The sequence below is a fragment of the Bombina bombina genome, chromosome 4, assembly GCF_027579735.1.
Source record: "Bombina bombina isolate aBomBom1 chromosome 4, aBomBom1.pri, whole genome shotgun sequence".
NCBI lineage: Eukaryota > Metazoa > Chordata > Amphibia > Anura > Bombinatoridae > Bombina > Bombina bombina.
In genome coordinates, this window is record NC_069502.1 from 1005426674 (window position 1) to 1005443744 (window position 17071).

General features: G+C 41.1%; 1 protein-coding gene across 1 annotated transcript in view; it reads right to left on the minus strand.

The window, feature by feature from the left end:
* Positions 1-17071, minus strand: part of RAB1A (RAB1A, member RAS oncogene family) — a 201834-nt gene that overhangs the window by 99085 nt on the left and 85678 nt on the right. Inside the window, exon 3 of the mRNA XM_053712093.1 lies at positions 9473-9568. Within this exon, the coding sequence (XP_053568068.1) occupies positions 9473-9568 (96 nt within the window). The remainder of the gene's footprint in view (positions 1-9472; positions 9569-17071) is intronic.

A 17071-nucleotide genomic window follows, 5' to 3' on the forward strand; every position in this document is an offset into this window, starting at 1 on the left:
AGCCTCTCTCTCCTTTTCTTTCTCTCACTGCAGCCTCCCTCTCTTCTTTTCTTTCTCTCTCAGCTGCTTCTTGAAACTTGAGGATCAATTCCATTCTCAGTTTAGGATCAGCATCCCCCAAGTACCTGAGTGCTGTTTGTAGCTCAGACTCCTTTTCACTCACAGGGGTAACAGCAGTAGGTATCATCTCCTGGGTTACCAGTTCCACAGTAACCCTTTCTGTGCCTGTTTCCTGCTCTGCTGGCAGGCCATCTGAATGCTGCAGTTCCTGGACCAACTGATCCTTTGTTTTGCCAAAAGTTGCAATGGCTCTCCCCTGACAAATTAGCTCCAGGGATTCTTTCGGCATCTTTCTATATTCTTCCATAATGAGAGTAGCAACAAACAAACAAGAGGAAGGGGAAAAGAAACTGCTTCTTTGCACTGCAATGTGTATATATATATATATATATATATATATATATATATATATATATATATAATTAGGCACTGAGTTCTGTCTTTGGGAAATTGCACAAAAACATGCAATTTCTTTTAGTGCTATCCAAATAGCACCAAAAAACTCTAAATAATCCCACCGCTGCCACCAGTTTGTGACGAATCACGCCTTCTCAGCGTCACAATAGAGGGGCGTGGGCATGAAGGGGTTAATGGCACACAGCTCTGGTTCCCTTATCCTTGCAACTCTGCCAAAAGGACCTTAAGAGACACCACATTAGCCCCAATCGTGTCCACGCTGCTCTAACAATTTCTCTGCTGCCACCACCAAAACTTTTAAATTAAAGGGGAGTTCTGGGGAACCCCTAAAAACTCACACTATTTATTACTTAGGTAACGTGCCTTTAACTTTGTCTCAACAGGAGTGTGATTTCAGATATCAGAGTCCAAAGACAGAATGAGATTTTCTATGTGTTTAATAACAAAAATATCAACACAGGTTACACAGTGCAAAATTACATAGATATTCAAAATAAACATACAATTACAAATGCAAAGCTACAGTTCTTTAAAAACAAAATTGGACCTGAAAACAATTACACAAAACCTTACTTATTATCAAATTCCTTAAGGTATGTGGAGAGCTGCCATCTGATGTTAGTCTCTTGGTCCCAAGGCAGTTCTGACTAAAAAAGTCCTGCTGTTGCAAACCTAAACTTAGCTTTCCTTTGTCTTGTCAAAGACAACGCCCGGGTTATAATTTACAACGAGTGTGGCCAATAAAAACAAGTCTTAGCTACCACTATCAATTTCCAAGGGGAGGAGCGTTCGCATTCCTTTACACACATTTAACAGCACTAGGCTGAGGAGGGGGGAAGGAAGGGGGGGGGGAGAAAGTCTCAGCTTACAGCTTTCTGAGAGCAGACTTCACACACACAGCAAAAAAGCAATTCACCTTAACCTCTTCCACGCTGAGGACACAATACCACCTCTGCTGAGTAGCCAATCCATGTATCAACTACTCCACATGATTGTATCATGACAGGAACCCACCCACAAACAAAACAGATGCTGGTGCCCCAGCCACATTCCCACCCTCAGGCTGCTTCTTTTCTGGGCAGGTGAAACTCAGATGCCCCATCTGGTTACAAGTGAAACACCGGCGGGTATCCCCCTGTCCCAGTGTGGCCCCTGCCCCTCTGGCTGTAGGGTGTAGATGAGATGGTCTCTCTGCTGCCTTGTTTGCCCTTTTCCACTTAGGAGAGACAGCTTGAAGAGCTGCCTGCCTTGTTCCAGGTGCTCTGTTGTTGGCGTAATCATTAGCCAGTTCTGCAGCCTCTGCCACTGTTTTCGGCTTTCTGTCCAGAATCCTTACTCTGGCATCAGGACTTCGCGTTTGCATGAACTTCTCCAGGATCATCAAATCCTCCAAAACCTCATGAGTGAGGACTTTTAGGCCCCCAGTCCATTGCTTAAAAGCAGACCTTAGCTGTGCAACGTATTCTGGGCAGCTGTCATCTGCACTTTGGTGGAGACTCCGAAAATTTTTCCTGTAGAATTCCGGAGTGAGGTTAAAACTTTTTAGTAAGGATGTTTTTATGGCCTCATAGTCCTGGTCATCCTCCACTGGAAGTGAAGCAAATACATCCAGTACTTTACCCTTCAGACGAGGAGCTAAATAGCTGACCCATTGCTCTGGGGGCAGCTGATACTGCTTGCATACCTTCTCAAAGCCCCTCAGAAAAACATCCAAGTCAGTGTCTCTTTCCAACATTAGAAAATACTCCAGACGGGGCCTCTCTGTTGCGGTTTCCCCACGTTCACTGGTTTGGGGAGACAGGCTGGTTCTGTTCCTCTGCATATCCAGCTCATGTCTCCGTTGAGCATCCTTTTCCTCCCTCTCTCTTTCTCTCGCTGCAGCCTCCCTCTTTCTCTCAGATGCTTCTTGAAACTTGAGGATCAATTCCATTCTCAGTTTAGGATCAGCATCCCCAAGTACCTGAGTGCTGTTTGTAGCTCAGACTCCTTTGCACTCTCAGGGGTAACAGTAATAAGTATTATCTCCTGGGTTACCAGTTCCACATTAACCCTTTCTGTGCCCGTTTCCTGCTCTGCTGGAATTTCATCTGCCTGATGCAGTTCCTGGACCAACTGCTCCTTTGTTTTGCCAAAAGTTGCAATGGCTCTCTCCTGACAAAGCAGCTCCAGGGATTCTTTCGGCATCTTTCTATATGCTTCCATAATGAGTAGCAACAAACAACAAGAGGGAGGGGAAAAAAACTGCTTCTTTGCTCTGTAATGTATGTATGTATGTATGTATGTATGTATGTGTGTGTGTGTGTATGTATGTATGTATGTGTGTGTGTGTATGTATGTATGTATGTGTGTGTGTATGTATGTATGTATGTGTGTGTGTGTATGTATGTATGTATGTATGTGTGTGTATGTATGTATGTATGTGTGTGTATGTATGTATGTGTGTGTATGTATGTATGTGTGTGTGTGTGTGTGTGTATGTATGTGTGTGTGTGTATGTATGTGTGTGTGTATATATATATATATATATATATATATATATAATATATATATATATATATATATATATATATATATATATATATATATATATATATATATATATATCTGTAATTAGGCAAATTGCACAAAAACATGTAATTTCTTTTAGTACTATACAAATAGCACTAAAAAACTCTAAATATCCCCACCGCTGCCAGCCAGTTTGTGACAAATCAAGCCTTCTCAGCGTCACAATAGAGGGGCATGGGCATGAAGGGGTTAATGGCATACAACTCTGGTTCCCTTATCCTTGCAACTCTGCAAAAGGACCTTAAAGGAGCCACCACATTAACCCCAGATCTTGTCCACGCTGCTCTAAAAAATTTCTCTGCTGCCACCACCAAAACTTTTAAATTAAAGGGGAGTTTTGGGGAACCCCTAACAACTCACACTATTTAACAGTCAAGTATAACGTGCCTTTAACCTTGTCTCAACAGGAGGGCGAATTCAGATATTAGAGCCCAAAGACAGAATGAGATTTTCTATGCGTTTATAATTTTGCACTGTGTAACCTGTATTGATATTTTTGTTATTAAAGACATTCAAAATAACATACAAATACAAAGCTACAGTTCTTTAGAAACAAAATGGGGCATGAAAAGAATTGCACAATATCTTACTTATTATCAAATTCCTTCAGAGATGTGGAGAGCTGCTGATCATGTTGATGTCTTTGGTCCCCAGGGCAGTTCTGACCAAAAAACCTTGCTGTTGCAAAACTTAAAACATATTCTCTTTGTCTTGTCAAAGACAACGCCCAGGTTATAATTTACAACGACTTCAGCCAATGCCAACAAGTCTTAACTACCACTATCAGTCTCCAAGGGGAGGAGCGTTCTGCATTCCTTTACACTACATCACTAGGCTAAGGAGGGGGAAGAGGCTCAGCCCACAGCTTCTCTGAATACAGATTCCACACACACAGAACAAACAGTTCACTTCCAGGCTGAGACAATACCACCTCTGCTAAGTAGCCAACCCAGGTATTAACTACTCCACATGATTGTATCATGACACTGTCGCACTAGTGACAGTAGCAATACAAATTGCAGGAAGCCATTGTAAATCCATAGGATCCTTAAAAGAACAAAGATCCTCTATGGGAATAGTAGCTTTCTTGGCCCCTTCCACCTTGGGTACCATCTGCCAAGACTCTTTGATAGAGTCTGCTATAGGAAACATCTTAAATATGGGGGATGGAGAATAAAGGTCTCTTCCCATTCCTTAGCAATAATCTCTGTAGCCCTATCTGGTACAGGAAATGCTTCCACCATGGAGGGCACATCAAAACACTGGTTTAGGATCGAATACGACAGTAGTATCAGAGTCGTCTAGGGTAACAAAAACCTCAAGTAGTAAACAGAGGTGTTCTAGCTTAAATCTGAAGGATACAACTTCAGCATCAGAGGAAGGAATTACACTGTCTGAATCTGAGATCTTACCCTCAGGTGATACCGAAATATCCTCTTCTTCAAACTTATGAGAGGGAAAGTTCAGAATAGATACAGTTGTGACAGAAACCATACACACTGATTTTTTACATTTCCTCTTGCGCTTTCCCTGTAGCAAGGGAATTGGGAGGAAAAGCATGGCACTGTATTAATAAAAAAAAAAATTGGGACACCTGAGGAGAAAAACTGCGACATTTTGAACATTGTCAAAAAACCTTCTAAACAATATTGGCTCAAAAAGCTAAAATTGTGTTCTCTCAACACACGAGGAACAGAAAAAGGACTGGTGAACTATATAATCATTTAAACAAAAAGGATATCTGTAATCTATATCAGAGTTTTGATCTCTCTTAACAGAAATAAAAGAAAAAATGTTACTGTCTCTTTAAATTTTGAACAGTAACTGATCTATTTTTGATGAACTGCAAAAAAACGTAACTGTTTTATTTTTGAACTGACAAAACGTAATTGCTTTATTTTTTACTGCAAAATAAAGATTCAACACACTTCAAACAGCTTCTACACCTCAGTTTAGCTCTGCTGAGTTGTCAACCTTGTTGGATTACCAGACAATGTATATGAAAACCGGAACCAAAACAGAGCTGCTGTAAATAATGTTAAAATGATTTATTTCATTCATATACCGTAATTGAAAGAAAATATGTGCGCAATAGATAATTCTACCGCCACACAAGCCCCGCCCATCGTGGGCGTGTCAAAATGAACGTGTCAGTCGACATTTTATGTGAAGTTCCGTAATAAATAACTAAGTATCACCAACACTGAGCCTATCTCCTCAAGTCCCTAGTGCCTGCAAATGCTGCCGTATATAATCCCCTTAAGTACATTAGGATTACTGTATCATTCCAGGAAAATAATAAAATGCCATATTTTATTCCTAATGAATAAAGTGCCTAAACTTTTTCCGAGTCCTTTTTCTTTACTAGTCCCAGCAAGAATAAAGTCAGCACTTACCTTGTAAATCTGTCAGGCAGCTCACTAGGTTTGAGAAGTCCTCTCCCTCACATGGACCTGTGGAAAAAGAGATAAAGACTGAGTAATCTTACTCAGGCTTTCAGGAATAGGGCAGCAAAAAAATATGGGAGGTGCAGTGAGAATTATGTCCCACAAGTTCCCATTGCTCTAAAGCCACCACTGCTCTACTGAAGAGACTGATATGGACTACGGCTACACCCCAGAACAAAGCAGCACAATATTGTACTACTTAAAAAATAATTAACTCTTGATTGAAGAATCTTTTACCAACGCCTAACTTTACCACTTCCTTGCTCTAACGTAGGCAAAGAGAATGACTGGGGTGGGATAGAAGGGAGGTGATATGTAACAGCTTTGCTGTGGTGCTCTTTGCCGCCTCCTGCTGGGCAGGAGTGATATTCCCAACAGTAATTAATGATCCGTTAAGCATAACTAAATATTTTATATAAAAATCTCAAGGTGTTTACTGTCCCTTTAATTACTGATTTTACAGCTCTAAGGGGGCTATTTATCAAGCTGGGAATTCAGCACTGCACATGAGCAATATTTTGCGATCGCGTGGAATCCCGCCCCCTTCCCGTGCACAGCCAAACACGCTCGGGCAGGAGCTGTCAATCTCCCCGGTCGGACTATACAGGGGAGATTGAAATTTGCCACCTTAGAGGTGGCAAAAGGTTAGGAAAACAGCGGTCTGATGACCGCTGCTTGTTAAATACGGCGTGCAGGTTCTCTTGTGAGAACCTGCAGTCGTATGGGGTTGAAAGGCTTGCAAAGCCTTTGATAAATCGACCACTAAAAGTACACTTCATAATGAGCACAAACTAACATTTTTTATACACTTTGTGGTCAAAAGTACGTTGACACACCTACTAATGATTGAGTTAACAATTGCATAAAATCCAGCACTTAGTCATGAAATTTCAATAGATAAACATTGGCAGTACAATGAGTGGCACTGAAGAGCACAGTGACTAAACGTGGTACTGTCATATGATGCCACAAGTCAGTTTGTGAAATTCCGTCCCTGGTAGATCTGCCCCTTCATCTTAACGGCAATTACTGTAAACTGGAAAAGTCTAAGAGCTACAACAGCCTGGTCAAAATTTCCTATCATATGTTGCATCACTCACCAAGAGTTCCAAAAAGTCTCTGGAAGCACCATCAGGAGAAAAAATTGTGCTTTTGGAGCTTCAAGAAACAGATTTCCATTGCAGAGCAACTATACACAAGCCTCACAACTTGTGCAATGCCAAGAGGCAGCTGGAGCAGTGTAAATCACACTGGGACAGTGGAAACAAGTTATCTTGAATATTGAATTTCACTACACTACCTAGCAGTCTGATTGAAGAATCTGGGTGTGGCAGATGCCAGGAGCCGATGCCTGTCATGATACACTCATGAGGAGTAGTTAATACCTGGAATAGCTACCCAGCAGAGGAGGTATTGTGTCAGCATTGCCAGGGTTAATCTAAAAAGTTATTTGTGCAACATCTGTGTTTGTTAAGGAATGCAGTGACCTAAAGACCCCCTCACCCTGGATGCCTACTATCTCTTGGTACCTTGGTTAAAGGACTCACATGGAATGTTTTAGATCATTGTAAATGAACACACAAGGGAGGTGGTCTTGACAAGACAAAGGGAGACAGATATAACCGAATGTTACAGAAAAAAATATTCAGAACTTGCCTGGGACAGAAGGAGTAACAGCGGAAGCGAGTTTTTCATATACCTATTGAAACTTGGAAATATGTTTAAAGTGTAGGCATTGTGTTTAGTTTATGTCCCATTTTATTTTAAATAACTATAACTTTGCATTTATTCTTGTCATTTTTGTATGTCTTCTGTTTTAGTAATTTGGCACTGTATAACCTGTATTTGTCTTTTGTTAAAGGGACATGAAACCCAAAATTTTTCTTTAATTGTTCAGATAGAGAATACAATTTTAAACAACTTTTCAATTTACTTCTATTATTTAATTTGCTTCCTTCTCTTGTTATCCTTTGCTGAAAGGTTTATCTAGGCAAGCTTAGGAGGAGCAAATAACCTAGGTTTTAATTGCTGATTGGTGGCTGCACATATATACCAATTTTCATTAGCTCACCCATGTGTTCAATTACAAACCAGTAGTGCATTGCTACTCTTTCAACAACTGACTCCAAGAGAATGAAACAAATTAAATAGAAGCAAATTAGAAAGTTGTTTAAAATTGTATTCTCTATATGAATCATGAAAGAAAATTTTGGGGTTTCATGTCCCTTTAAGCATATAAATAATCCAATACTGTCTTTGTGCTCTAATATATGTATTCACACTCTGAAAGAGACCAGATTCAAAGTCACGTTACCTAAATGTTAGCCGTGTGAGTTATTAGGTTTCCAAGACATCCTTATTCAAAACTCTTGGTGGTGGTAGCATTGTTAATCTGGGGTGATATAGGCAGGATTTGGTGTCAATTTTGTAGAGGTAAAAGGTGTAACGAAACCAGAGGCTGAGTGCTATCAACCCCTTCATGGACACTCTCCTCATAGTGACGGCTGGGCGGATAGTCATAGTCGTCACAGTGCCCATCTGTAAAGTTTGGTGGAGGAGGGATAATGGTCTAGAGCAGTTTTTTCAGGGTTTGGAGTCATCTTAACGCTATGGGATACAAAGACATTTTACACAATTGGGTGCTTCCAACTTTGTGGCAACAGTTTGGGGAAGGCCCATTCCTGTTCCAGTATTACTGTGCTCCTGTGGTTCACAAAGTGTAGTCCACGAAGACACTGATATGTTTGGTGTGGAGGCACTTGAGTGACCTGCATTGAGCTCTGAACTCAGTCCTTTGGGATTACTTAGAATACGGATTACAAGCCAGACTCCTCATCCAACATCAGTGCCTGACCTCACAAATGTTCCTTTGGCTGTATGGGCACAATTAGTACTGGCTATATTTGCCCGAGTATCCTCTCTATAGCACACTTAAGCCCCTATTTTGGTGGCGCTTCTATACCTCCCCTCACTTGTTCTGTATGGGCACAATTTCCCACAAACACACTCCACCATCATGTTGAAAGCTGTCCCAGTACAGTTGCAGCTGTTATAGTTGCAAAGGGGGGAGAGAGCAACCTCATATTAATACCCATTGCTTTTGGAATGGGAAGTCCAACAAGCTCATCTGATGGTCAGGTGTCCATATACTTATGGCCATAAAGTCTATATTTACACTGATTATTTGTGGCATTGCATAATTTTTACATTCTAATTTGTTTCTAAACAGGAATTCCCAATCTCACTCACATAAACCTTTGTGTTTAGCACATAGGAGAACTTTATGCACTTCAATACAGGCACTTGAGTATGAAAGGGTGCAGAAATCTATTATCTAGACTAAAAAAAAAAAATTAAAGAAAAATAAATTTCAAACAAATCTAATAATAAAATAAAAAACAACAATTACGATCACACATATCAGGGTTTGCTTTTAAAAACAGAAGAGGTTAGGATCAGAGCTTGAAGTAAAAACTGAACACACTTCTCAGGGGCAGCCAGTTGCAGAGGAAGCTAGGGAGGAGCTGTGAGAGAACAGGCCATTCAGTGCTAACAGGAAAATGGATCTGCCTGCCTCATCTGGGACAATGGAAACTTTACTGAACAACTCATTTTTTTGTTTTAGCAAACCGGAAAAAAAAAAATCAGTAATATTTTGCCAGACTCCTCACCAGACTTTTGATGGATTCTAGATTGTTAATGCATTTTTCATTATTTTTAATCTTAGTGTTCAAGCAGAAACGGAATAGCAGCTAAGCTGGCAACAACAAATATCATTGGGAGGTTATTTACATCTAAAGGATTCATAATTTGTAATTTGATAAAGACTTTGGTATTAAATGAAGTCAGGATTTAAAAAAAATAAAATAAAAAAAATGAATGTGTAAATACATATGGTTTTGAACCAATTAAACTGGTTGGCAACATTCCAAAGTGGCATATTTTTTTAATGTGTACAAGCAGTTAAACTAGTTACTTACTATTTGAAGTTTGATTGTTTTTCCATCTAATTCTATAGTCCTGATTTTAAAATCAACACCGATTGTACTGATGTAACTTTCTGTGTATGTGTCATCCTGGAGGGGAAAACAAAAATCCATTAACATTTTACATTACAAGATTTATACAAGCTAAACACATCTTAAAATGAAAGTCCAAATGTTCTACAATTTAAAAAAACACTTTTGTTTGCACTTCAATGACCAATCTTCATTCATATTCTGCAAAAATTATGCAGGGCGAACATTTCTTTACAGGAATTATTCATTACTCATTCTCTGGTCTTGCAGAACAGGTACTGAGTCCAGGAGTGTTACTCAAAACCCCTGCCACCAGAATAGCATGTGTTTCATTAAAGTAATCTAAAATTGTTTCCCATTAATGTGTTTCTAATAACTTGTTATGCCGGTTGTAGAGTATAAAATGTACATGAAATTGATCACTTATGTTTATTTTTGTATATGGAATGGTTGCTTTTGTCTTTGTAACCACAGCTCATTAAAATTGGCTGAACTTGCAGGAAGAACAGACCTTATCTTTTCACACAAATGCGTCCATGCTTCTTTAATTGTATCTATTTACAATATTGAGAACAATTGAAAATTAACATTTTAGTACTTCTCTCTCCCACCACTCCAACTTGGAGTATACATTTTCAGTATAGGTGGCAGATTAAAAAAAAAAAAAAAAAAAAAAAAGACAAAAATAGCTATTTTAAATGATAAACAATTTAATACACTTCAGCAGGGAAAATAGATAATTAGGAACACATTTAAGGGAATAAACATTTACAGTACACCGTCCCTTTAAGGGTGAAGGTACTGGATACATACAGGGAGTGCAGAATTATTAGGCAAGTTGTATTTTTGAGGATTAATTTTATTATTGAACAACAACCATGTTCTCAATGAACCCAAAAAACTCATTAATATCAAAGCTGAATAGTTTTGGAAGTAGTTTTTAGTTTGTTTTTAGTTATAGCTATTTTAGGGGGATATCTGTGTGTGCAGGTGACTATTACTGTGCATAATTATTAGGCAACTTAACAAAAAACATAATTTATGCTTACCTGATAAATTCCTTTCTTCTGTTGTGTGATCAGTCCACGGGTCATCATTACTTCTGGGATATAACTCCTCCCCAACAGGAAATGCAAGAGGATTCACCCAGCAGAGCTGCATATAGCTCCTCCCCTCTACGTCAGTCCCAGTCATTCGACCAAGAATCAACGAGAAAGGAGTAACCAAGGGTGAAGTGGTGACTGGAGTATAATTTAAAAGATATTTACCTGCCTTAAAACAGGGCGGGCCGTGGACTGATCACACAACAGAAGAAAGGAATTTATCAGGTAAGCATAAATTATGTTTTCTTCTGTTATGTGTGATCAGTCCACGGGTCATCATTACTTCTGGGATACCAATACCAAAGCAAAAGTACACGGATGACGGGAGGGATAGGCAGGCTCATTATACAGAAGGAACCACTGCCTGAAGAACCTTTCTCCCAAAAATAGCCTCCGAAGAAGCAAAAGTGTCAAATTTGTAAAATTTTGAAAAAGTATGAAGCGAAGACCAAGTTGCAGCCTTGCAAATCTGTTCAACAGAGGCCTCATTCTTAAAGGCCCAAGTGGAAGCCACAGCTCTAGTGGAGTGAGCTGTAATTCTTTCAGGAGGCTGCTGTCCAGCAGTCTCATAGGCTAAACGTATTATGCTACGAAGCCAAAAAGAGAGAGAGGTAGCAGAAGCTTTTTGACCTCTCCTCTGTCCAGAATAAACGACAAACAGGGAAGAAGTTTGTCGAAAATCTTTAGTTGCCTGCAAGTAGAACTTGAGGGCACGAACTACATCCAGATTGTGTAGAAGACGTTCCTTCTTTGAAGAAGGATTTGGACACAAGGATGGAACAACAATCTCTTGATTGATATTCCTGTTAGTGACTACCTTAGGTAAGAACCCAGGTTTAGTACGCAGAACTACCTTGTCTGAGTGAAAAATCAGATAAGGAGAATCACAATGTAAGGCTGATAACTCAGAGACTCTTCGAGCCGAGGAAATAGCCATTAAAAACAGAACTTTCCAAGATAACAATTTTATATCAATGGAATGAAGGGGTTCAAACGGAACACCCTGTAAAACGTTAAGAACTAAGTTTAAACTCCATGGCGGAGCAACAGCTTTAAACACAGGCTTGATCCTAGCTAAAGCCTGACAAAAGGCCTGGACGTCTGGATTTTCTGACAGACGCCTGTGTAACAAGATGGACAGAGCTGAAATCTGTCCCTTTAATGAACTAGCTGATAGACCCTTTTCTAAACCTTCTTGTAGAAAGGACAATATCCTAGCGATCCTAACCTTACTCCAAGAGTAACCTTTGGATTCGCACCAGTATAGGTATTTACGCCATATTTTATGGTAAATCCTTCTGGTAACAGGCTTCCTAGCCTGTATCAGGGTATCAATAACCGACTCAGAAAAACCACGTTTTGATAAAATCAAGCGTTCAATTTCCAAGCAGTCAGCTTCAGAGAAGTTAGATTTTGATGTTTGAATGGACCCTGTATCAGAAGGTCCTGTCTTAGAGGTAGAGACCAAGACGGACAGGATGACATGTCCACTAGATCTGCATACCAAGTCCTGCGTGGCCATGCAGGCGCTATTAGAATCACTGATGCTCTCTCCTGTTTGATTTTGGCAATCAATCGAGGAAGCAGCGGGAAGGGTGGGAACACATAAGCCATCCCGAAGTTCCAAGGTGCTGTCAAAGCATCTATCAGAACCGCTCCCGGATCCCTGGATCTGGACCCGTAGAGAGGAAGTTTGGCGTTCTGGCGAGACGCCATGAGATCTATCTCTGGTTTGCCCCAACGTCGAAGTATTTGGGCAAAGACCTCCGGATGAAGTTCCCACTCCCCCGGATGAAAAGTCTGGCGACTCAAGAAATCCGCCTCCCAGTTCTCCACTCCCGGGATGTGGATTGCTGATAGGTGGCAAGAGTGAGACTCTGCCCAGCGAATTATCTTTGATACTTCCATCATTGCTAGGGAGCTTCTTGTCCCTCCCTGATGGTTGATGTAAGCTACAGTCGTGATGTTGTCCGACTGAAACCTGATGAACCCCCGAGTTGTTAATTGGGGCCAAGCCAGAAGGGCATTGAGAACTGCTCTCAATTCCAGGATGTTTATTGGAAGGAGACTCTCCTCCTGATTCCATAGTCCCTGAGCCTTCAGAGAATTCCAGACAGCGCCCCAACCTAGTAGGCTGGCGTCTGTTGTTACAATTGTCCATTCTGGCCTGCTGAATGGCATCCCCCTGGACAGGTGTGGCCGATAAAGCCACCATAGAAGAGAATTTCTGGTCTCTTGATTCAGATTCAGAGTAGGGGACAAATCTGAGTAATCCCCATTCCACTGACTTAGCATGCACAATTGCAGCGGTCTGAGGTGTAGGCGTGCAAAAGGTACTATGTCCATTGCCGCTACCATTAAGCCGATCACCTCCATGCATTGAGCTACTGACGGGTGTTGAATGGAATGAAGGACACGGCATGCATTTTGAAGTTTTGTTAACCTGTCTTCTGTCAGGTAAATCTTCATTTCTACAGAATCTATAAGAGTCCCCAAGAATGGAACTCTTGTGAGAGGAAAAAGAGAACTCTTCTTTTCGTTCACTTTCCATCCATGCGACCTTAGAAATGCCAGAACTAACTCTGTATGAGACTTGGCAGTTTGAAAGCTTGAAGCTTGTATTAGAATGTCGTCTAGGTACGGAGCTACCGAAATCCCTCGCGGTCTTAGTACCGCCAAAAGGGCACCCAGAACCTTTGTGAAGATTCTTGGAGCCGTAGCCAATCCGAATGGAAGAGCTACAAACTGGTAGTGCCTGTCTAAGAAGGCAAACCTTAGATACCGGTGATGATCTTTGTGAATCGGTATGTGAAGGTAAGCATCTTTTAAATCCACTGTGGTCATGTACTGACCCTTTTGGATCATGGGTAAGATTGTCCGAATAGTTTCCATTTTGAACGATGGAACTCTTAGGAATTTGTTTAGAATCTTTAAATCTAAGATTGGCCTGAAAGTTCCCTCTTTTTTGGGAACCACAAACAGGTTTGAGTAGAACCCTTGTCCTTGTTCCGACCGCGGAACCGGATGGATCACTCCCATTAATAACAGATCTTGTACACAGCGTAGAAACGCTTCTTTCTTTATCTGGTTTGTTGACAACCTTGACAGATGAAATCTCCCTCTTGGGGGAGATAATTTGAAGTCTAGAAGGTATCCCTGAGATATGATCTCTAGCGCCCAGGGATCCTGAACATCTCTTGCCCAGGCCTGGGCGAAGAGAGAAAGTCTGCCCCCCACTAGATCCGGTCCCGGATCGGGGGCTCTCGGTTCATGCTGTCTTTGGGGCAGCAGCAGGTTTCCTGGCCTGCTTGCTCTTGTTCCAGGACTGGTTAGGCTTCCAGCCTTGCCTGTAACGAGCAACAGCTCCCTCCTGTTTTGGTGCAGTGGAGGTTGATGCTGCTCCTGTTTTGAAATTCCGAAAGGGACGAAAATTAGACTGTCTAGCCTTAGCTTTGGCTTTGTCTTGAGGTAGGGCGTGGCCCTTACCTCCTGTAATGTCAGCGATAATTTCTTTCAAACCGGGCCCAAATAAAGACTGCCCCTTGAAAGGTATATTAAGTAATTTGGACTTAGAAGTAACATCAGCTGACCAGGATTTTAGCCACAGCGCCCTACGTGCCTGTATGGCGAATCCTGAGTTCTTAGCCGTAAGTTTGGTTAAATGTACTACGGCCTCCGAAATGAATGAATTAGCTAGTTTAAGGACTCTAAGCCTGTCCGTAATGTCGTCTAGCGTAGATGAACTAAGGTTCTCTTCCAGAGACTCAATCCAAAATGCTGCCGCAGCCGTAATCGGCGCGATACATGCAAGGGGTTGCAATATAAAACCTTGTTGAACAAACATTTTCTTAAGGTAACCCTCTAATTTTTTATCCATTGGATCTGAAAAAGCACAGCTATCCTCCACCGGGATAGTGGTACGCTTAGCTAAAGTAGAAACTGCTCCCTCCACCTTAGGGACCGTTTGCCATAAGTCCCGAGTGGTGGTGTCTATTGGAAACATCTTTCTAAATATTGGAGGGGGTGAGAACGGCACACCGGGTCTATCCCACTCCTTAGTAACAATTTCAGTTAGTCTCTTAGGTATAGGAAAAACGTCAGTACTCGCCGGTACCGCAAAGTATTTATCCAACCTACACAGTTTCTCTGGTATTGCAACGGTGTTACAATCATTGAGAGCTGCTAAGACCTCCCCTAGTAATACACGGAGGTTCTCCAATTTAAATTTAAAATTTGAAATATCTGAATCCAATCTGTTTGGATCAGCACCGTCACCTACAGAATGAAGCTCTCCGTCCTCATGCTCTGCAAGCTGTGACGCAGTATCAGACATGGCCCTAGTATTGTCAGCGCACTCTGTTCTCACCCCAGAGTGATCACGCTTGCCTCTTAGTTCTGGTAATTTAGACAAAACTTCAGTCATAACAGTAGCCATATCTTGTAATGTTATCTGTAATGGCCGCCCAGATGTACTAGGCTCCATAATATCACGCACCTCCCGGGCGGGAGATGCAGGTACTGCCGCGTGAGGCGAGTTAGTCGGCATAACTCTCCCCTCGCTGTTTGGTGAAATTTGTTCAAATTGTACAGATTGACTTTTATTTAAAGTAGCATCAATACAGTTAGTACATAAATTTCTATTGGGCTCCACCTTGGCATTGGAACAAATGACACAGATATCTTCCTCTGAGTCAGACATGTTTAACACACTAGCAATAAACTTGCAACTTGGTTATAATCTTTTTTAGCAAAAACGTACTGTGCCTCAAAGAGGTACTAAACGATTAAATGACAGTTGAAATAATGAACTGAAAAATAGTTATAGCATCAAACTTTAAACAACACAACTTTTAGCAAAGGTTTGTTCCCATTAGAAAAATAACAATAATTAAATTTGACATAAAAATTACAGAGCAACGTTTTTATTCACAGTCAATATAAAATTCTCACAGCTCTGCTGAGAGAATCTACCTCCCTCTAAAGAAGTTTGAAGACCCCTGAGATCTGTCAGAGATGAACCGGATCATGCAGGAAATATAAGAGTAACTGACTGGAATTTTTTGATGCGTAGCAAAGAGCGCCAAAAACGGCCCCTCCCCCTCACACACAGCAGTGAAGAGAAACGAAACTGTCATAATTAACACCAAACAACTGCCAAGTGGAAAATAATGCCCAAATATTTATTCACTCAGTACCTCAGAAATGTAAACGATTCTACATTCCAGCAAAAACGTTTAACATGATAAATACTTATTAAAAAGATTAGTGACTTTTAACAGAGTAGTTCCGGTGAAATACCATCCCCAGAATACTGAAGTGTATACATACATGTCATTATAACGGTATGGCAGGATTTTCTCATCAATTCCATTCAGAAAATAAAAACTGCTACATACCTCAATGCAGATTCATCTGCCCGCTGTCCCCTGATCTGAAGCTTTTACCTCCCTCAGATGGCCGAGAACAGCAATATGATCTTAACTACTCCGGTTAAAATCATAGTAAAAAACTCTGGTAGATTCTTCCTCAAACTCTGCCAGAGAAATAATAACACGCTCCGGTGCTATTGTAAAATAACAAACTTTTGATTGAAGTCATAAAAACTAAGTATAATCACCATAGTCCTCTCACACATCCTATCTAGTCGTTGGGTGCAAGAGAATGACTGGGACTGACGTAGAGGGGAGGAGCTATATGCAGCTCTGCTGGGTGAATCCTCTTGCATTTCCTGTTGGGGAGGAGTTATATCCCAGAAGTAATGATGACCCGTGGACTGATCACACATAACAGAAGAAAAACAAATATATACCCATTTCAATTATTTATTTTTACCAGTGAAACCAATATAACATCTCAACATTCACAAATATACATTTCTGACATTCAAAAACAAAACAAAAACAAATCAGTGACCAATATAGCCACCTTTCTTTGCAAGGACACTCAAAAGCCTGCCATCCATGGATTCTGTCAGTGTTTTGATCTGTTCACCATCAACATTGCGTGCAGCAGCAACCACAGCCTCCCAGACACTGTTCAGAGAGGTGTACTGTTTTCCCTCCTTGTAAATCTCACATTTGATGATGGACCACAGGTTCTCAATGGGGTTCAGATCAGGTGAACAAGGAGGCCATGTCATTAGATTTTCTTCTTCTATACCCTTTCTTGCCAGCCACGCTGTGGAATACTTGGACGCGTGTGATGGAGCATTGTCCTGCATGAAAATCATGTTTTTCTTGAAGGATGCAGACTTCTTCCTGTACCACTGCTTGAAGAAGGTGTCTTCCAGAAACTGGCAGTAGGACTGGGAGTTGAGCTTGACTCCATCCTCAACCCGAAAAGGCCCCACAAGCTCATCTTTGATGATACCAGCCCAAACAAGTACTCCACCTCCACCTTGCTGGCGTCTGAGTCGGACTGGAGCTCTCTGCCCTTTACCAATCCAGCCACGGGCCCA